This window comes from Doryrhamphus excisus, linkage group LG10 (genome assembly GCF_037039965.1).
Source record: "Doryrhamphus excisus strain RoL-2023G ecotype Guam linkage group LG10, RoL_Dexc_Guam_v1.1, whole genome shotgun sequence".
In the NCBI taxonomy this organism is placed as follows: Eukaryota; Metazoa; Chordata; class Actinopteri; order Syngnathiformes; family Syngnathidae; genus Doryrhamphus; species Doryrhamphus excisus.
In genome coordinates, this window is record NC_136366.1 from 13,076,982 (window position 1) to 13,098,441 (window position 21,460).

At 43.3% G+C, this 21,460-nt stretch overlaps 2 protein-coding genes across 5 annotated transcripts; both read left to right on the forward strand.

Moving 5' to 3' along the window:
- The first annotated feature begins 4 nt into the window (after nucleotides 1-4).
- Nucleotides 5-18,619, forward strand: LOC131115498 (TBC1 domain family member 10A-like). 4 transcript variants are annotated; one of them, XR_009122785.2, is made up of 14 exons: nucleotides 5-733; nucleotides 982-1,081; nucleotides 1,142-1,249; nucleotides 2,034-2,140; nucleotides 2,222-2,336; nucleotides 2,408-2,473; nucleotides 4,102-4,291; nucleotides 4,367-4,521; nucleotides 4,633-7,463; nucleotides 9,460-9,633; nucleotides 14,159-14,293; nucleotides 14,412-14,497; nucleotides 14,875-14,928; nucleotides 17,873-18,619. XR_009122785.2 is itself a non-coding variant. In XM_058064402.2 (9 exons), exons 1-9 carry the CDS (start codon nucleotides 525-527, stop codon nucleotides 5,005-5,007), a joined length of 1,425 nt encoding a protein of 474 aa, XP_057920385.2. In that variant the 5' UTR covers nucleotides 5-524; the 3' UTR covers nucleotides 5,008-8,100. The 4 variants fall into 4 exon arrangements, 1 of the variants encoding a protein (XP_057920385.2); XR_009122807.2 differs by lacking the exon at nucleotides 9,460-9,633; XR_009122791.2 differs by lacking the exons at nucleotides 14,159-14,293; nucleotides 14,412-14,497; nucleotides 14,875-14,928; nucleotides 17,873-18,619 and having other exon boundaries at nucleotides 4,633-7,325; nucleotides 7,400-7,463; nucleotides 9,460-9,690.
- A 307-nt stretch (nucleotides 18,620-18,926) lies between these two features.
- Nucleotides 18,927-20,502, forward strand: LOC131104736 (apelin receptor B-like). The gene has a single exon (XM_058052237.2). It carries the CDS (start codon nucleotides 19,000-19,002, stop codon nucleotides 20,068-20,070), a length of 1,071 nt encoding a protein of 356 aa, XP_057908220.2. The 5' UTR covers nucleotides 18,927-18,999; the 3' UTR covers nucleotides 20,071-20,502.
- The last annotated feature ends 958 nt before the right edge of the window (nucleotides 20,503-21,460 follow it).

Sequence of the window (21,460 nt, forward strand, 5' to 3'; positions counted from 1 at the left end):
GTAACAATTTGTTCCTTTGATTGTGTAAATATCTGGTGTTTATAATTAATGGGGGGAAATAAAACTACTACCCTTTCATTATTTTCCAAAACTCCAGCTAAAGAGAGCTGTACACCATTATACCATACATAAGTATCGCTTTTGAGCGATAGGGGGCAGTAAAGAGCAGTCAACGCCATGGATGTTTTGTTTACGAACGTGCTGGCAGACATACTGCTGCTGACATCAGCAGAGATTTAGCTTGTCAGCTGACATGTGTTCTGAAGATGCTAACTTGTTAGCGTTGTACATGATTATTAGTATTAATATTTTAAAGATGTCGAGTGCATTGTGGAGGTCAACCATTAATTTAACCGACAGCTTCACTTTGAAGCGGCTATAGCTAGGTAGTTCCCCCGAACAACCGGAGCTGGTTTTAGCTGTCACTAGCTAGTTAGCTAGCCCTATGGAGGCCATTCGAGTGCTAGCTAAGCTATACAAATAGGCCAGGTAAGTTATTATTTTATGATATAAATGTTGGCTAAATGGCAAGAACCGACCAGGATAATGGGCTTGATTTTAGGGGCAGCACAAATAAGCTGACAGGTAGTGGTAGCGGTGGTGGGAGTAGTTGTAGTTCGTTTACCTCCGATGTTGTGACACTGGAGGCTAATGGCGCAGATGACTCTTCTGGGGAGAAACAAGTGGACAAGTACGGCTTTACAGGTGGATCTCAGCAGTACCCAGGCCTCAAGTAAGTGTCTGACTCGCTGTGCCTTTGCAGAGACTATATTTTTTTTAAAGAAGGGAAGTCAAATGGCATCTGTAGTCAAGTGAATTATTAGTGTCTGAGAGTGTGCATGAAAGAAATACATTATTTTTGTAATAACAACCTCCTCTATAATGTAGCATGCCATTTAGGAATTGAAAACAATACGTCCACAATGGAAAGTTGTTTTCCTGTGACTGGTTCATATTGTATCATATTTGGTCTCTCTTCAGTGTTGAAGAAATCCCCACTGAGGTGCTGAGGCAACGGGAGGCCAAATGGCTGGAAATGCTCAACAGTTGGGACAAGTGGATGGCCAAGAAACACAAGAAGGTCCACAAACTTTAAATGGCACACAGCCTTTGAGATTTTATGCAGTTCTTGTGTCATCAGGTGAAAGAGCGCTGTCAAAAGGGCATCCCTCCATCACTGCGTGGTCGGGCCTGGCTCTACCTGACGGGAGGCAAAGTGAAAGTGGAGCAAAATCGGGGAAAGTTCCAGGTTTGAATCACACTGCTTTGTTAGAACCAGAATTTCAAGTATTAATTTTTATTAAGGCACGGCGGTCTAGTGGTTAGCGCGCAGACCTCACAGTTAGGAGACCTGGGTTCAATTCCACCCTCGGCCATCTCTGTGTGAAGTTTGCATGTTCTCCTCCGGTTTCCTCCCACATTCCAAAAACATGCTAGGTTAATTGCTGACTCTAAATTGTCCATAGGTATGAATGTGAGTGTGAATGGTTGTTTGTTTATATGTGCCCTGTGATTGGCTGGCCACCAGTCCAGGGTGTACCCCACCTCTCGCCCGAAGACAGCTGGGATAGGCTCCAGACCCTCGTGAGGAAAAGCGGTAGAAAATGAATGAATTTTTGCATCATGAATTTGAAGCAATACAAACATGAACAAATTACATGCAGTACTTACCTGCAATCAGCAGAGGTCACTGTTGATCTGCTGACACAGAATGAATATTAGAAGATTTTCATGACTGTAAAAGTAGCAGCAGACATAATATTTGTTTAGGGAAATTGAAATCTGTCCTTTAATATGTCACAAATATTTTTTATTTTGTATAATTTTTATAAATACATTTTTCATATAAATAGGCCCTATGTATAAATGACATATTGAAAAATGACATAAATGAAATATAAATGAAATAAAAATAAAATGCAATATTTTCTTTTGATTTAGTTTATTTTAGTTTTATTGTGTTTATATTATTAATACATAATATTCATTTTATTTTGAATGACAAAAAAAAATGACCACAATTGTCAATTTAGGAACTGGATAACCAACCAGGTGACCCCAAATGGGTGGACATCATTGAGCGAGACCTCCATCGACAGTTTCCCTTCCATGAAATGTTCTCAGCTAGAGGAGGTCATGGGTAAGGTCCGCTTGGCTGGCTGTGTTGCGCAATGTAACGTCCATTATTTAAGATTAGAAATGTGTTTGGTGAAACATGCAGGCAGCAAGATCTGTTCCGTGTGCTGAAGGCGTACACGTTGCACCGTCCCGAGGAGGGCTACTGTCAGGCTCAGGCTCCTGTCGCTGCTGTGCTCCTCATGCACATGCCAGCAGAGGTAGACATATCACGTATAAGCAATCTTGAGTTGTACAAGTCATACTAACATGACTGCATTGTATCCTATAGGATGCTTTCTGGGTTCTCGTACAGATTTGTGAGAAATACCTTCCTGGATACTACAGCACAGGGCTGGTAAGGTCCACACTCGGGTGTTGTTAACACATTTAAAGACTGCTGGAAGCAATGAGAGTACACATGACAAATATGCGCAGTGTTCATTCAGTAGGTTTGTTATACACTTTAGATCGGGGGTCACCAACGCTGTGCCCGCGGGCGCCCATGCGCCCACGTGGACCACTTAAGACGTCTGCGAGGCATCTTCTAAAAATAGCACTGGTCACAAATTATCATTGTTATTTTGTGCTTTAAATTTTGAATCAGAATTGCTTACATTACCGTAATTTCCGGACTATAGAGCGCACCTGATTATAAGCCTCACCCACTACATTTTTAGAGGAAAACGGCCTTGATCCTCAGTGCCATGCCATGTCTCCCTACTGCAGGGGTGGGCAAAGTTTTTGACTCGCGGGCCGCATTGATTTAAAAAAAATTGATGGGGGGCCAGACTATATATATAAATTTAAATAAATTAAATACATTTATTTATACATTTATAAATACATTTATTTACAAATTTATAAATAAATTTATTATAATTATTATTCATTCATTTTCTACCGCTTTTCCTTGCAGAGGTGTTGGAGCCTATCCCAGCTGTCTATAGGCGAGAGGCGGGGTACACCCTGGACTGGTGGCCAGCCAATCACAGGGCACATATAGACAAACAACCATTCACACTCACATTCATACCTATGGACAATTTGGGGTCGCTAATTAACCTAGCATGTTTTTGGAATGTGGGAGGAAACCCGGAGAAAACCCACGCATGCACACGGAGAACATGCAAACTCCACACAGAGATGGCCGAGGGTGGAATTGAACCCCGGTCTCCTAGCTGTGAGGTCTGCGCAATAACCACTCGACCGCTGTGCAGCCATTATTATTATCATTATTATTATTATGTGCTTGTGTCCCTTTTTTCAGGAGCACTTTGTAAACAACAGACCACATCAACTAATGAAATTGATAATACTTTGGAAAGAACGGGGGGGCCGTATTCAAACACTTAGCGGGCCGGATGTGGCCCCCGGGCCGTAGTTTGCCCACCCCTGCCCTACTGTCTGTTATTGTGTGTGTGAGTGTGTGTGTGTGTGTCTAGTATGGAGGGTGGGAAGGAGGGACTTTCTTTTGTTTCTTTGTTTTTTCCTTTTAATTGTGCTATTTGTTTTAATTCTGTAAAGCACTTTGTGTTGCATGTCTTTGCAGGAAAAGTGCTTTACAAATAAAGTTGATTTGATTTGATAAATAAATGTTTCTTGTTAAAAAATATTTTTTTGTTACCATTATTGTGGAAAATAATTAACATTGATATGTGAGCAGTCACTTCACATAGTGTTACTACTACTATTCCTTTTGTTCTGATTACTAAAAAGTGATCCGTGCAGTTTTGTCATTTTGGAAGTTCACCGCAAGCAGGTCATGTAGCCCTTCATACTATCCGTGCTCACAAAGTAGCCCTCATCCTCAAAAAGGTTGGTAACCCCTGCTTTAGATACTCGGGGTGTCACAATTAATGTGAAAGGCACACTATAAAGCTTGCAATCCAACCGACCTCAGTGCTCCCAGCATCAGTGAGTGACATGAGGCTGTTTGTTCCAGTTGAAGAGCTGCCATTTTTGTTTGTGTCATCCTCTCTACAGGAAGCCATCCAGCTAGACGGAGAGATCCTGTACGCTCTGCTGCGGCGGGCGTCTCCCGTGGCACATTGTCACCTCAAGCAACACAAGCTAGAACCCATCTTGTACATGACAGAGTGGTTCATGTGCGCCTTCTCACGAACGCTGCCATGGGCGTCAGTGCTCCGCGTCTGGGACATGTTCCTATGTGAAGGTGTGACATATCAATATCATGCACTCCATCCATCCATCCATCCATTTGTTCAATATTTGAACACTGTGTTCTCAGGAGTGAAGATCCTCTTCCGAGTGGGTCTGGTTCTCCTGAAAAGCATGCTGGGATCCCAAGAGAAGGTGAAGGCCTGCCAAGGTCTGTATGAAACAATGGAGCGTCTCAGGGCCATACCTCCACAGTACATGAAAGAGAGTTTTCTGGTGCAAGAGGTGAGTTTGTATTATGTCGAGCTGTGCCCCAATTCTGCAGCCACATCCTTCAGCAGGATAAGCAGTCCCGGTTTCCTTCTTACAGTAATTGACATTGTGTGTGTGATTCAGATCATAGACTTGCCCCTATCAGAGAAAGACATTGAGAAAGAGCACTTGGCGCAGCTACGATGCTGGAAGGACACCCACGGCGACCTCAATTACAAATCGCCTCCCAGAATGCACGGCGCTAAGGCAGTCATGGCTGCCGAGCCGCCAAGTCGACAGGATCTGAGACAGAGGCCCACCATTATCGTTGAATCCCCCTTGGAGGACGCAAGGGAGGACACAAGGAAGGGCAAAAAGGGCAAGCGGAACGAAACTATTCCGTCGCCACAGGAGACGGATAGTCCTCCCTCGCCACTCACTGAGCCCTCGCTGCTCCTCCAACCAGCACAAGGGTCCAGGGAGAGCATAAGCAGCGCTGAGCATGACACCTACCTGTAGCAGGGTGAGCACGCCAATCAGTCCATGACAGCTTCTTTATGGTGTATTTTCCATTGAAGAACACTAGATGGCGACACTGATGAGCTGTGCAGTCATAATGCCATAAGGACAGAATGTAGCAGGTTGCTTTATTTCATTACTAAACATGCTAACTGCTACTGCTGCCATAGAAGGGAGTATGATGATGTTTCAGCAGACAAATATGGTCTTAGCCAATCACCAGCTACATCATTAGGCACATATTATTTTAATGAGATGCACAAAAACTGCATTTCAGTCACCACTGTGAAAAAAGTATTCCATCCATTCCTTTTCTATACTGCTTGTTGAATTTAACAATATGTTTATTATGGCATGAATGTTTTATTATTGGCAGTAATATTTAACACAGGAGTGCACCAAGTGGATGTGACCAGTAGAGGCGCTGTTGATTAAGTCTAAACTAGTTTGAACACTCCAGCTGTGGGAATTTGAGCAACTGCACACTGACCTTTGCTATAGCACAACTGTTTCATTCATTCATTCATTTTCTACCGCTTTTTCCCTCACAAGGGTCACGGGGGTGCTGGAGCCTATCCCAGCTGTCTTTGGGCGTGAGGCGGTGTACACCCTGGACTGGTGGCCAGCCAATCACAGGGCACATATAGACAAACAACCATTCACACTCACATTCATACCTATGGACAATTTGGAGTCACCAATTAACCTAGCATGTTTTTGGAATGTGGGAGGAAACCAGAGTACCCGGAGAAAACCCATGCATGCACGGGGAGAACATGCAAACTCCACACAGAGATGGCCGAGGGTGGAATTGAACCCTGGTCTCCTAGCTGTGAGGTCTGCGCGCTAACCAGTAGACCGCCGTGCCGCCCACAACTGTTTCACACAGCATATATTTGTCAGTAATACATACATATAAATATGATGTTGATACGTTTTTAGAAGAGAAGTGTAATTACCCAACCTTCCACCTTAGGTGGTTTAGTCACGAGAACAACATTTTATTTTGCTACAAAAGTACATCGTATCATATGTAAAGATGAAGGCAGAATACTAATTAGGGCCAAAAATCAAAACACTACCTAATGATGTGGCCAGTGAGCGTTCAGCACTACGCTCTCATGCACTACATTACACCACCGGCACAGATGAAGGAATTTATGTTGAGCAACATTATTGTGCCACGTTAGCTAAAACACATGTAGCCTTTGAGTGTATTCAAAATAATGCAACAGAAGAAATTACACAACATTGCAAGCACAATCCTGTTTACCTTTACTGAGCCGTGTGTTGTTGGCGGATCATTTGTTTTTTCTACGTGTTCCAAAACAAATGCAGTGAAATGAATGTACAAGTATTATTATTATTTTTTATGTTTTCATTGATACTTTCTCCGGTTGTATTTACGTTGCACTTATTGGGAGGGAAATCAATTCTTCTAATCAGGGGTAAACAATCCACTGTATAATGATGATGTGATTTATCTATACAATTTCTCTACGTACTTTTATAATGGGATAAACTCTGGAAGGTATTAGAAGAGCATGTTTCAATCCAAAAGTGTTGTTGTGCTAAGTCAGGGGTGAATAGCTTTGTGTTGTCTATAGATGGCACTACTGAGCTGTTACTGAAGCAAATACACTAATGCTGATTAAGACATTACAAATGAGTGCAATCAAATAACAGGCTGCTGGGATGCTAAAGTATTTTTCTATAGAACTGATTTTGTGAGTTTCAAAAAAAGCTCTTTTTTGTATATTTACATTAAGAAATAAAATATTAAGTGATTAGATTTTGCAGACTTGAATGACTGAATGACTATAAATAAAAACAACGAGACAAAAAAAGGCATGCACACAGCACAGCCCAAGTTCAATAATACACCCTGTGTTGGTTAACATTCATCTTCCACCCTCCCTCGCCCTCCGCACTTCCTCGGACACCTGTTTCTCCGGCTCTTTCAGCTCGTGGGGCAATTTGCATCTGAATTAGGGCAAATTCCCACAGCGTTATCCAGTGCCTTTTAAGCCTCGTTTAGACATCTGAATGGAGGCTGACTGTGACTCCATGATGGAGATCAGCTGTGCTACTGCATGGTTAAGTCTTTAAATGAAACTTATTGATCACATACACAGTTGCACGTATTAAACATGCTCTAACACCCAGGTAATTCCAGTAAAATGGTACTGTATCGGTATAAAAAGTATAAGAACGGAGTGCAACGCAACACTTGCCGTGTTTCATCTCAATGTGAAGAGAATCGCCTCCCAGTTCGCCATGTCCCTTCCTGTCTTCATCCGTCACCTCATCATCAACAGGTGAGTGGGACGTGGGAGTGGTCATGTTTGACTGTTGCACAGCGCTTAACTTCTTTTTACACTTTTTATTGCAGTTGTAAGAGCGACTGGGCTTTCAGCAATCTCTTCCTAATAGCTTGCTAAGCGCTTCATGAAAGGGTAAGTAATCGTAATTTGCAATATGGCTTCTTTTTATGCCTGTATGAGAGTTATATAATAAATACTTTACATCAGGGGTCTCAAACTCAATTTACTTGGGGGCCACTGGAGCTAGGGTCTGGGTGAGACTGGGCCGCATCAGGTTTTCCAAAAAACAACAAAAAAAAACATACATATTTATCAAAAACAGAAAAATGAATAAACTTAGCTTGGTTCCGATTTTCTACAAGGAAAGCTCTGATAAAACATTCCACTGTTTTCAAATATCTTACTTTTAATTTTTCTACACAAAATAAGATGAAAAATAAACAAACAAATCAAGAATAAAGAAAATCAATCAGTAATAAATAATAAATAAATAATAATAATAAAATGGCAAATAATAAAAACTTAAGAAACCACATATAGTTGGTGGGTAGACAAATTATTTTTTTCAGATTAAAATTAACAAAGCATTATTAGAGCCCTGTAGACATGACAAATCACAACTATAGTCACATTTATACTCTTTTTATTTACAACATATTGCGCAACTGCAGAGTCTTGAGACCCATGCTAACTCGCAAACTAGAGAGCTAGCGACCTAAACGGTAGCCTTCAAGTTATTTCCTGTAAACTTAAATAGCCAAAAACTTACCACTTCCACACGGATAGGGAGGATAACTACTAACAGTCATTTAACCTTTAACATGAACATTAATCAAACGTAATAATTTTTTCTGGGTACATGATACCATACAGCATCCATATCAAACTTGCGCGGGCCGCACCAACATTAAACTTTTATATCAAGGCGGGGGCCTCAAACTAGTGTCCTGCGGGCCACATTTGGCCTGCGGGCCGCGTGTTTGAGACCCCTGCTTTACATGATTAAATGTTTCCTGATGGCGACAGCAAGGGCTATATCCAGACCTGCCAACATGTTAGCATTATTAATTTGGGGCACACATTTTGACCTTGAATAATCTCACTCCCGGTACAATTTTGTTGTTGAAACCTGGGTTATGCGCTTGTGTCGAGGCAGCAGAAAACACAAAACCTCTTGCATAGCAAGACATGTACCTATGAAAAAATATGCCAGTCCTGTCGTCTGATCTTATAGCTCTCATAACTTGCAGTTCTCTTCCAAAAACCGAGCGACCAGGGGCGCTGATTACCACCAGACAAGGCAGGTAACTTCTCGGGGCCCTATAACACAACTACAGCTCTCATTGACTAGCTATTTAGCTTCCGGTGTAGTAGTCGCAGTGAACATTGCCGACTGAAGCAGCTTCCAGGTCCTTAATGGAACAGGAAGTGATCTTTTTGAATTTCTTTAAAGGAGACTTATTGTGCTTATTTTTCGGCCCTTTGTATTGAGTTGTGGGATTCTATAGAACAGCTACACACAATAATCCACACAGAAAGCTTTCTAGTTCTTCCAGAATCGGCATCTATCCAGCTGTATTTCTTTGGATTTCATATTTGACGCAGGCCGACTTCACTGACTTGTGGTTTGTGCCGCTAGCTGCGAACGAGGCATGGAGGACTTTCAACATGTATGAATTCGTCATACTCGGCATGCAGTTTGTCTCTTGAATATGCGTGATTGTTTTCTATATTGTTTCGAGTTCAGTCTGTACAGCACAGATAAATAAATGATCAGCTTGTCAATTGTATTTTAAATCGGTATTTCTAAGTCTGTCATGCGCCAGTAGGACATGTTTTGGTTGTATTGGGTGGCCCATATGTGTGGAGGAGATAAAGTTGGAGAGGGGTTACACCTTTATCCCCCTTCTACATCCCTTCCACCATGCCGTAAGACCAAAGGGGGATTAGAGGGACACAACACGCTAACCATATGCTACCAAAATGATGTGTTTTTTATCCCGATTTGGAGATGATACAGCAAATGTATTGGGGCACCATTGGGGTCATAGCACACACAGGAAGTACAAATAAATATCTGCATACAGTAGTTCATCCCAAATGTGTCTAATGGGCTTGTCCTTCCCAGGCAAAGTCACCCAAGCACACCTTGCTGTGCATGCCGGAGCCTTCCCAACCTTCCCTTCTCTGACCTGACGCTACGTTTTCTTCTTTTATTGGAGGCACGCGTGGGACAGGAAGAAGAGTGTCTGCAGAGGTCAAAGGTGGCACAGATGCTCTTTCAGTGCACACTGACCAGGAAGTATGTGTGAGCCCCTTTTAATGGTTTTCCTCAGGATAACGGTAGCGACCCTGCTAGGTGTGTAATCATCATTATCGTCAGCTCAAAATCCCTGTTTTTTTTTGTTATTGTGCGGGGGTTGGGGGTGCCATTGTTCTAGTAGCAGGGACTTGAAGTGGCCGTGTGCATGTCAAGGCCTGCATTAAAGTCAGGAATCCCCATAAGCAGGCAAAAAGTGGGGATTGTGTGGGATTTAACATGAGTATTTCAGCATAATTAGTATGTGATATAATAATGTCATAGAAGTATGTGTTAATATAATTAGATTCAGTGTGATTCAGTAAAACAGTCTCTGAAAATGAATATGATGCAGTTATTAACTATTTTGCCAAGTAATCCATCAAGTGAGTAATTACAAGTAGTCCAGAAGAAATAATGTAGTATTAACCAGAAATTGAATAAAATGAACAACTGTTTTAAGTGAGTCAAAGGTCATGCAAAAAATATTGGAAGGTCATAGACAAGCAAGCCAGCCTTGGGAGTATATATTGTTCGGGACATCGCATCAGTAGAGAGAAACTTCATCAAGGAATGATGTTTTATTGTTAATCCTATTTTCATTCATTCATTCATTTTCTACCGCTTTTTCCTCACGTGGGTCGCGGGGGTGCTGGAGCCTATCCCAGCTGTCTTCAGGCGAGAGGCGGGGTACACCCTGGACTGGTGGCCAGCCAATCACGGCACATATAGACAAACAACCATTCACACTCACATTCATACCTATGGACAATTTAGAGTCGCCAATTAACCTAGCATGTTTTTTTCGGAATGTGGGAGGTAACCGGAGTACCCGGAGAAAACCCACGCATGCACGGGGAGAACATGCAAACTCCACACAGAGATGGCTGAGGGTGGAATTGAACCCTGGTCTCCTAGCTGTGAGGTCTCCGCCCTAATCCTATTTTATTCAGTTTAATATATTTTTATTACCTGTGATTGGCTGGCGACCAGTCCAGGGTGTACCCCGCCTCTCGCCCGAAGTCAGCTGGGATAGGCTCCAGCACCCCCCATGACCCTAATGAGGATCAGCAGTATAGAAAATGGGTGCATGGATGAATATTTTTTTAAGGGTGTTCCAATTGATCGGCCACAGACCGGTATCGGATGATATCAGTGAAAATATAAAAAATATAATGTTCCTGTTGGGCGGCACAGTGGTCTCGTGGTTAGCGCGCAGACTTCACAACTAGGAGACCAGGGTTCAATTCCACCCTCGGCCATCACTGTGTGGAGTTTGCATGTTCTCCCTGTGCATGCGTGGGTTTTCTCCGGGTACTCCGGTTTCCTCCCACATTCCAAAAACATGCTAGGTTAATTGGCGACTCCAAATTGTCCATAGGTATGAATGTGAGTGTGAATGGTTGTTTGTCTATATGTGCCCTGTGATTGGCTGGCGACCGGTCCAGGGTGTACCCCGCCTCTCGCCCGAAGACAGCTGGAATAGGCTCCAGCATCCCCGCGACCCTCGTGAGGAAAAAGCGGTAGAAAATTAATGAATGAATAATGTTCCTGTTCTGGCTTTGTTTGGCTTGAAATCTCACGAAAAAACGTATTGACGCCCTAATATAGCCATAGTAGCCTCCATTTAAACATTTACACTGCATGCATGTGGTGGTATTGGAATCAGCCAATTTCACTCATGGCACTTTTGGCTTTGTTAAGGTGAGGGAAATTTTAATTTCCAACAACATGTACATGAATAGCAAATGTCATGGATGCCAGTTTTCTTTGTTTGAGCCAGAAGGAAATAGAAAATAGACAATTTGCAATTGTGAAAAATAGACATTTCTGCATGATCTGTTGCTTTAAAGCACCCATGCTAGCCATCAGTGATGTTCTTATGTTTTTGCATCAAATACCTTTTTAAGTTCTTCGTATTTTTTGTGTTTTTAAACATTGCAGCACATCATAAAATAATATTGTCCAGCTTTTTAAAAGAATAACAAATCATCAATTTTTTTGGATGGTTGTACCAGCGCCTGTTTTCTCTTTTCGGTGACCCCCTCTTCACACGTTATTCACTACGTGGTTTATGGCCATGTTTTAAGTAACGTCTTTGTTTGTGCATGTTTATCTCTTCAACAGGGATGTTTGTGAGCTTGCAACTTTCAGTGTTGTGTACCCCCCCCCCCCCCCCTTCACTTATCTGTGCTCATCTGAAGCCACTTCCTGCCATTGTTGTCACATCCACACTGTCTCTCTCTCCTCTTCCCGTCCATCCAATGAGGAAATGGGGGTTTGGAGAGGATACACAAATAAGGGGGCATGGTGGGGGGAAAAAAGCGAGAGTCTTGTTGTAGCCTTGATAAACATGAAGTGCAGCCAGGCAGCCTGATAACAAAAACAGCAACATTAGTCTGATTGCAAATATTGCAGACAAGGCAAACCATAATATTTTTTTTTACTTTTTAGCTGGGTATTATGCAGAGATTTTTAGATAGAGATTTTCAAGATAAGATTTATGCTAGCGGTTTTAAATTCTAAATGTTTGTATAAAACGTACAAAACCCTATTTAGGAACATTCAGAAATGATTATTATTAAATATTTCATGAAATGTACAAATGAAAATACCTAAAACACATTAAAGTCATAAAACATTTAGTCCAAATTGCAAACTCAATGTAATTTTATTTCTCTTTTACAACACAGTTATTAAAATACATAGATATTAACATTTATATTACAGTAAGTATTATTTGATTACAATACTGTAACTATTAGTTGTGGGCTTCACGGCGGTCGAGTGGTTAGCGCGCAGACCTCACAGCTAGGAGACCAGGATTCAATTCCACCCTCGGCCATCGCTGTGTGGAGTTTGCATGTTCTCCCCGTGCATGCGTGAGTTTTCTCCGGGTACTCCGGTTTCCTCCCACATTCCAAAAATCATTGTGGCCGTACGGTGGCCTAGTGGTTTCATGTCAGGAAATCGGCAAGATACCGGGTAATGTTAACTGGTGACTTTCCAATTGGTATGAATGTGAGTGTGAATGGTTGTTTGTCTATATGTGCCCTGTGATTGGCTGGCCACCAGTCCAGGGTGTATCCCGCCTCTCGCCCAAAGACAGCTGGGATAGGTTCCAGCACCCCTCGCCACCCAAAAAGCGGTAGAAAATGAATGAATGAACGAACTATTAGTTGTAGAATGTTTAATGCGAGCTATTGCCTTCGGGCCTCAGTTTGGACACCCCTGCCTTATTATAATGAAAACATGCATCATATACACCTAAAAATAATTATAAATATGAATTAGTAAAATAGGAATAAAATAGTGCAAATGTATAGTCTGTATGTTCAGCAGTGTATGTGTGTGTGTGTGTGTGTGTGTGTGTGTCCCTTTAAGGGATGTACATGTCACCACAGGCTGACTTCATGGCCCCATAATTGAAACTAATGACAAAAGCACATGGGAGTCAAGACCTCTGGGTTTGAGGTTACAATAGCTTATTGTGTTTCACCCTGCGTATGTGCGTAAGATGCAGGGGTGTGTTTAGCGCGCGTGTGTTTTCATGTGTGAGTCTTGAAAACTCACCGGAGTTATTTAACATCTCTGAAGTTGAGATGGCCGCAAAGATCCATAAAAGAGTTCACGTTACACGCACAGTCTTAAAGCTTCCTAAGTCCGTCTGTTCGCTTTAAAATAATTCACACACTCTTTGCACTTCTTTCCCACGGTAATAATAACCACCTTCTGCACAGTCTGGAAAAGTAAATATATGTATAATTTACAAATTAATTGAAATAAGGGGCTGCACGGCGGACGAGTGGTTATCACGCAGGTCACACAGCTAGGAGACCCGAGTTCGCTTCCACCCTCGGTCATCTCTGTGTGGAGTTTGCATGTTTTCCCCCGTGTGTGGGGTACTCCGGTTTCCTCCCACATTCCAAAAACATACTAGGTTAATTGGCGACTCCAAATAGGTATGAATGTGAGTGTGAATGGTTGTTTGTCTATATGTGCCCTGTGATTGGCTGGTCCAAGGTGTACCATGCCTCTCGCCCGAAGACAGCTGGGATAGGCACCAGCACCCCCGCAACCCTCGTGAGGAAAAAGCGGTAGAAATGAATGAATAAAATAAAAAAGTATTATTTATATACGTAAAACATTTAAAAAATACTGAAATAATGTCAAATGAAAATATATATCTGATTTAAAAAAACAACAAATTTCAGTCCATTTATTAGCATAACTTCTCAGTTTGTGCCCTGTGATTGGCTGGTCCAAGGTGTCCCCTGCCTCTTGCCCGAAGACAGCTGGGATAGGCTCCAGCACCCCTGTGACCCTTGTGAGGATAAGCGGTAGAAAATGAATGAATAATTGAAATAATTCTCCATGTGTTCAATTGGAATAAGTGTTAATCGCAGTCGTATTTATTTACAAATTCTCCCTAGCAACAGTCTGAAACATGTTACTGTTGGTTCTTTAAACTTTGTAGGTGAGTATCTTCACCCGGGTCTAACCTGGCCATCTCCCTCCATTTCGTCAGGACAGGAAGTGACCGCTAACTGCAAACAGCACGTCATCTGTGTAAACAAAAAAAGGGCAGATATATGCTGCTGCTTCTGACACTAATGTTTGTCCCATGTAAGACACCAGAACAGGAATGCTGCCCCTCTACCAGGTGAGTCCGAGTTCACTGCTGACCTTTTTTTTTTTTTTTTTTGTGGGGGTTAGGGGGGTTCCAATCTACTCGCTTTTTATATCAGATAAACACTGCATCTCGTCTACTTCTGGTTTAGGAGACAACAAGTGGAAAAGCAGGAAGGTTCCTATCAACAGAGTCTCCCGGCCAAGAACAACCTCCGTGTGACCCCCCCCCCTTAAGGTTAGTAGCTCATCAGGAAAAGCTGCCATGGCTCAGTTCTGGATGTCTTCAGGGGTCACTGGGGGTCGTGAAGTTAGACAAACACCTCGTACACATGGGGGTCAAGGAAGTGCGCTGTGACGATTGTTTCACTGGAGACAATAGTGGCTGTAGTTATTACAATGGAATATGAATGTTTTACCGGTGTCATCATAGATTTCTGAATTTGGGTTTGGGCGTTGTAAATGTCATTGTGAATGACTTTGCAGTATGGTTCATGAAGGGTACTTCTCTGCAAAATAATTTAAACCAGTACCGGTCTGTGGCGCATTTGCTACCGGGCGGTACAGAAATAATAAATAATTTATTAACGACTCATTTTCTCCCATCACACCTAGATGGGACCATCTCGTCTCGACAAAACAAGCTCAGGCCTCCCACTGATTCAGCGGGTGAGTTATATTTTCTTTGCGCTTAACATTTGTTTTTAGCATGGTCGTATTATTTTATATTTGCAGTATTTTTTTGTCACACATTTTTGGTCCATGGAAAAAGACTCAAATCACACCGGTCCGTGGTGCAAAAAAGGTTGGGGACCCCTGCGCTTATTTTATATTATTAACCTCGTCCGAAGCGTCCATCCAAAACCAAATCATACAATAACTGCAACAATTTTTCCCATAAGAAATAAAGTCAATACAATTAATCCACTCTGGACAGCCAAAAATCTTAACACAAAGCACATTTTCATAGTTTTACATGCAGATGAAACAATCATATATTTTTAATCCATTTAGAATTGTTTTAAGCATGTAAAACAATCCAAAATGTGTTTTATGTTAACATTTTTCTGTGTTAGTTTGCAAAGAACTAACAACATCAACCGCTCATGACATCATAAACTGACAGCTGTGCTTCCTGTTTCCATGTATTCGCATGCTAACAAAGATTCTCTACTATGCTACATGCAGGCATCTTTGAAACTGGGCAAAAGGTGTCTCCCTCATCCCTTTGTGGCTAACAAGATGGTGTCAATTGCCTGATAAGTCTGTTTTTGCCAATTGGAGTAAATGGAGTGGGAGGGAGCCAAAATGTCTGTTGCTAACTAGTGGCAGAGGTGTCCCATTTGGCAGGATTCATTCTGTTGTATGTCTGATTAAATGCAGCTAAATGCAACTATGCACTCATTCAAAGTAGTTATTGAGGAACTAATGAGGAATGACACATCAGTTTAGGGAGGTTATTGAGGAACTGACGTAGCTCTCCTGCATGTGCAGAGCCGATTGTGTTTCCGGTATGGATTGTGTATAGAGGCAGTGTTTCCATCAGCTTGGTGATGTCATGAATGACTTGAGGGGCCAGCTGTCTCGGCAGAGCCCCCCCATCCCATGTGTGCATGCGGTCAGTGACAACTTAACACACTCATCAAACAACTGCTACACCCCCACAGCAACACACACTCACGATCTTCAGGCGTCACAAATATCACCAAAAAAGTCTCCTACAAGGTCATCATGAAAGATGAAAGGTTTTCCCCTGGCAGACAGACTCACACTCTAATGTCTTTTGGAGGAGGAGCCATGTCTCTTCTTCTGTGGTTCTTGTCTGTTATTGTTAATGTGCTCCTGATAGATGACAACCAGCCATGAGGGAAAAAATGGAAGGACGTCCACACGGTGTGGTCTCTGCCGGTTGTGTCCTCACCGTGTGTGGTTTACAGCGCAAGGCCACACAGGAGAGGACAACAACACAGCAGGTTCTGTGCGTGGAGGTGGGGGGTGGGGGGCATTGGTGAACAGTTAAGACAACACAATTAAGTCAGGTGGCTGCAAATCGTCGTGTTGCAACATCGCTACTTCAGTGAAAAGTTGCATTGTATTTGTGTGTCTGTTTGCGTGCCAGCAGGCTACACTCTGGTTCACTGAGATACATAACCTAATATTAACATGACATAAGGTGACGGGACAGTATTATGTATTATTCTAAAGCATCCTAAAGCGTTTCCGTCAGTGTACCTCAGGGCATCTGTGGCTACAGATGTGCAGTATATTACCCCAACCAGTGTGTGACTGAGGAGTGAATGAATAATGGCTTCACTGTGAAGTGCTTTGGGTACCTTGAAAGGCTCTATACAAATCTAATCTCATGATTATTATTGATGTGAGGACCCTAGTGCATTTTTTTCATTCTAGGGTGTGGGGGAATTTTTCCATTGTGACTAAGATGAACAAAAGCTGACAATAAATTAGCTTGTGTTGGCTAATTACCTTCTGGGGTACTCCCTGGTTCATTTACATTAGCTATCGGGCTACTTCCTGTTTCATGTATGTGAGTTACTGGGCTACTTCCCGGTTCATGTATGTGAGCTACTGGGCTACTTCCTGGTTCATATACATGAGCTACCGGGCTACTTCCTGGTTCATGCACATGAGCTACCGGACTACTTCCTGTTTCATGTACTACATGAGCTTCCGGGCTACTTCCTGATTCATGTAGGTCAGCTACCGGGATACTTCCTGTGTCATGTATGTTAGCTACCGGGATACTTCCTGTTTCATGTATGTGAGCTACTGGGCTACTTCCTGGTTCATGTACATGAGCTACTGGGCTACTTCCTGGTTCATGTACATCAGCTACTGGGCTACTTCCTGGTTCATGTACATCAGCGACTGGGCTACTTCCTGGTTCATGTATGTTAGCTTCCGAGCTGCTTCCTGGTTCATGTACATTAGTTACTGGGCTACTTCCTGGTTCATGTATGTTAGTTACCGGGCTACTTCCTGGTTCATGTACGTCTGCTACTGGGCTACTTCCTGATTCATGTATGTTAGCTACCGGGATACTTCCTGTTTCATGTATGTTAGCTACCGGGCTACTTCCTGTTTCATGTATGTTAGCTTCTGACATACTTCCTTGTTCATGTGTGTTAGCTATTGTGATACTTACTGGAAGCTGCACATATATTGTTTCTGTTGCAGGGAGAATGGTCCCATTTTGACTCAAACGGCAAAAAGAAGGAAAAACAGTTTCCAGTTGTACAGTTCTAAAAATAGAGCAAAAGAGACTGGAGTAAAAACTTCATAATGAGAGGAAGATGACTGCAGCGGGAATGGCCGGGTGGAGGAAGGGATCAGCGGTTAAGGATGGAGATTGTTGAGTGATACACTAGTTATGTCTAAAGGTCGGTGGCCCGGCGCCACTGTTCCCGCTCTGCTGACGGACGGGGCATGTTGTGGACTGAGCCGACCCACCTGGGACTGAGTAGTCGTAGTAGAAGTCCATAAACAGAGCATATCTGTGTATGAACATAGAATCAGTGTATGATGTGTTAGCCACGAGGCTGCTGTCAGACAAGTTTACATAATTAATGAATGCTATTGTTGTCATTTATTAAAGGTGCCATGGTGGTTTGTGGTCCTGCATGTCGGAGCATGTCCTCGCATGGAAGGAGGCAGCGCTTGGATGGCAGAAGAAGAACCTATTTGGCCTTCAGCTGAGTACTCAAGTACCACAACGACTCTTCAATTTATATTGAAATGTACCCGCTAGTGAAAGTTGTCATGCCCGGGCTTGCCTCGGTGCAGACTGCTCTGCAAACTATGAACCTTCATGGCCTTGGGGCAAAAAACAAACTTCCAGTTTGCTGCTTAGATAAATCTTTCATTCACTTGCTTCATTTCAGCATGAAAATGAAGGCTCCAACACTAAATAAATAGACTCTAATTAGTTGTACATGTATTTAATAACAAATTAAAATATTCCAGAAGAATGCTATAGATATTTGGTACAAGGCTCATCAACATAGTAAAGATATGAAATGTGTGAATAATATACGAAATATTATATAAAAAGTCTCCATAATTAATCAAATGAGGAATACACATTGTATTCATAATAGAATAATTTTTACACATTATGGTGCGTAAAAATTACGTGGTATGGGTTGATTGGTTTCAAACCTTTACACTATTATATCTTTCATTTGCATGATTCTATATATGCAAAAAGGAGCAGGAAGAAGCGGAGCGAATCCTACTGTGTATTCAGTGACGCCATATTTGACATGTAGACACTTAAATCAGTTCTTTGGATTACGTTTTGTCATTTCAATTTTGTTCACTTCCTGTGTGAAATGAATGAAGGAAGGAAAGGAAACCAACAATAAGCAGATAGGAGTTTAAAAAAAAATAAAACTGTATCGCTTGTGCAATTTTTAAAAATGGAAAAAATTATGATTACTTAATATAATCCTAAAAAACAGAAAATATATACAGAATATGACTTTTTTTAAAAAACAGATAAAAATAACAGAATTTAAGAAAGAAGTGTGCAACATGGTTGATAGTGTAGTAGGTGGGTTTACCCTGCAAGAGTGGGAGGGACGGTTGGGAAGTGGGGGAGTATCCTGGGAGGGTTGGCGGACTGGGGGGTGGGGGGGCGTTGTATATAAGCCGGTGCAGATCACACAAGAATCAACACACTGCGAGTGTTGTCATCCGCTGAGAGAGCGCAAGCAAGCAGACATGGATCCCACCGAGAGTCCTTACGAGTACTACGACTACGACGAGACGGAAAACTCCACCATGTGCGACTACTCCGAATGGACGCCGTCCTACTCGGTCATCCCCGTGCTCTACATGCTCATCTTCATTCTGGGCTTGTCGGGAAACGGCGTGGTCATCTTCACTGTGTGGCGAGCGCAGGGCAAGCGGCGGGCGGCCGACGTCTACATCGGGAACCTGGCGCTAGCCGACCTCACCTTCGTAGTGACGCTGCCCCTGTGGGCAGTCTACACTGCCATGGGGTACCACTGGCCTTTCGGGGTGGCTCTGTGCAAGATCAGCAGCTACGTGGTTCTGCTCAACATGTATGCCAGCGTCTTCTGCCTCACCTGCATGAGCTTCGACCGCTACCTGGCCATCGTGCACTCCTTATCTAGCACCCAGCTTCGCACCCGCGGACACATACGTGCGTCCCTCACTGCTATCTGGATGCTTTCGGGCCTCCTCGCTGCGCCTACTCTCATCTTTCGCACCACCAAGCACGACCTGACCAGCAACCGCACCTCCTGCGCTATGGACTTCGGCCTGGTGGTGAACAACAAGCAGCAAGAGAACCTCTGGATCGCCGGGCTCAGCATCTCTTCGTCCACACTGGGCTTCCTGCTGCCCTTCCTGGCCATGATGGTGTGCTACGGCTTCATCGGCTGCACCGTCACACGCCACTTCAACACCCTGCGCAAGGAGGACCAGCGAAAGAGGAGACTGCTGAAGATCATCACCACGCTTGTGGTGGTCTTCGCCGCTTGCTGGATTCCCTTCCACGTGGTGAAAAGTGCCGACGCCCTCTCCTACCTCGACCTCTTCCCGGCCACCTGCGCCTTCCTGCGCTTCCTTCTCCTCGCCCACCCGTACGCCACCTGCCTGGCCTACGTTAACAGCTGCCTCAACCCCTTCCTGTACGCCTTCTTCGACTTGCGCTTCAGGTCGCAGTGCCTCTGTCTGCTCCACCTCAAGAAGTCCTTGCACGCCAGCCCCGCCGGTTCCTTGTCCTCGCAGAAAACGGAAGCCCAGTCTCTCGCCACCAAGGTCTAGCGAACTGGCGCACCTTAAGGACTTGACAGCAAGTTTGCGGCCTGCTTTGAGGGTGCTTTAGCTTTGGAGAACATTCCAGAAGAGACCAATCATGAAGTAAGACTGTGTTGGAACAGCATGCCCTTGAATTGCCGGGTTGTTTTTTTTTTTTTTTTGACCGAATGAAATGTCAGACTTTTTTTTTACCTCTTCTTTTTATTGGTTCAGCACTTGAGGTGTGACGCCCGCTTGGTGTCTGAATGTGTGTGTGTGTGTGTGTGTGTGTGTGTTAGGTGCTGGGCTATGATAAGTGCTGTAAGCAGAGACGGGGGTCTTGGGACGTAAGGAGGGAGACAGGGGGTCCAGACAGACAGATGGCAGCTGACAAATGTTTTCAGACTAGCCAATTAAAAGGTGACTACTCTGACAGTGTTTATGTGTGAGTGTGTGTGTGTGTGTTGGGGGGGGGGGTTGTTCCTTACACAACAAGCATTTTGTAAATATTACATTCTGAGGATTTGTACTTCTGTGTCTATGATTTTTGTAATAAAAACCAAAAGAAGATTTTCTCTGGTGTGTTTCTATTGCTTGTTGTGATAGCTTCTATTTTTTTCCTCTCTCTCTTGTGTTGGAATGTATTTTCTCGTGCAGTGAATGTTTGCTTCTTCCTGTGGACGCATTGCTGAGGAGAGGCGGTGGTCCTGCCATTGTGTTGCGAAAGGGTTCAAAATTAAAGTCTGCAGGAAATGCATGTTGGGACTTCTGTTTCCACACCATGCATGCTCATAGAACCGATTCCGTCTCCAGTGGAGTCCAATTTAGTGTCTAAACTAGACTGATGAATGAATGTGGACGGTATTGAGCTTCTTAGAAGGACATAATCAGCAACAGCAGGGAGACAGAAGGTCCCAACCGGCTTAATCCGGGACGACTGGTTCCTTACCAGAGGAGTCCGCTTGATTGTTTATGTCTGAATTAGCGCAACTGCATCACAATGACACACTGCAGCTCAGGTGGCCATAGAGGAAGGTCACAATTGGGAGACGCTTGTGGCCTGTGACTAGAGAGTTGCAGGTTTGATACTCGTCTACTTTTAAATGGTTTCGGAAAAGATGTCCACGGAGTTAGTGTGTTTTCCCCCCAGTAATAACCATTCATACATTAACCACAAATGGAAAAAAATTAAAACAAAAAAGTGGTTAGCTCAGAGACCAGGGTTCAATTCCACTCTCAGCAATCTCTGTGTGGAGTTTGCATGTTCTCCCCGTGCGTGCGTGGGTTTTCTCCGGGTACTCCGGTTTCCTCCCACATTCCAAAAACATGCTAGGTTAATTAGCGACTCCAAATTGTCCATAGGTATGAATGTGAGTGTGAATGGTTGTTTGTCTATATGTGCCCTGTGATTGGCTGG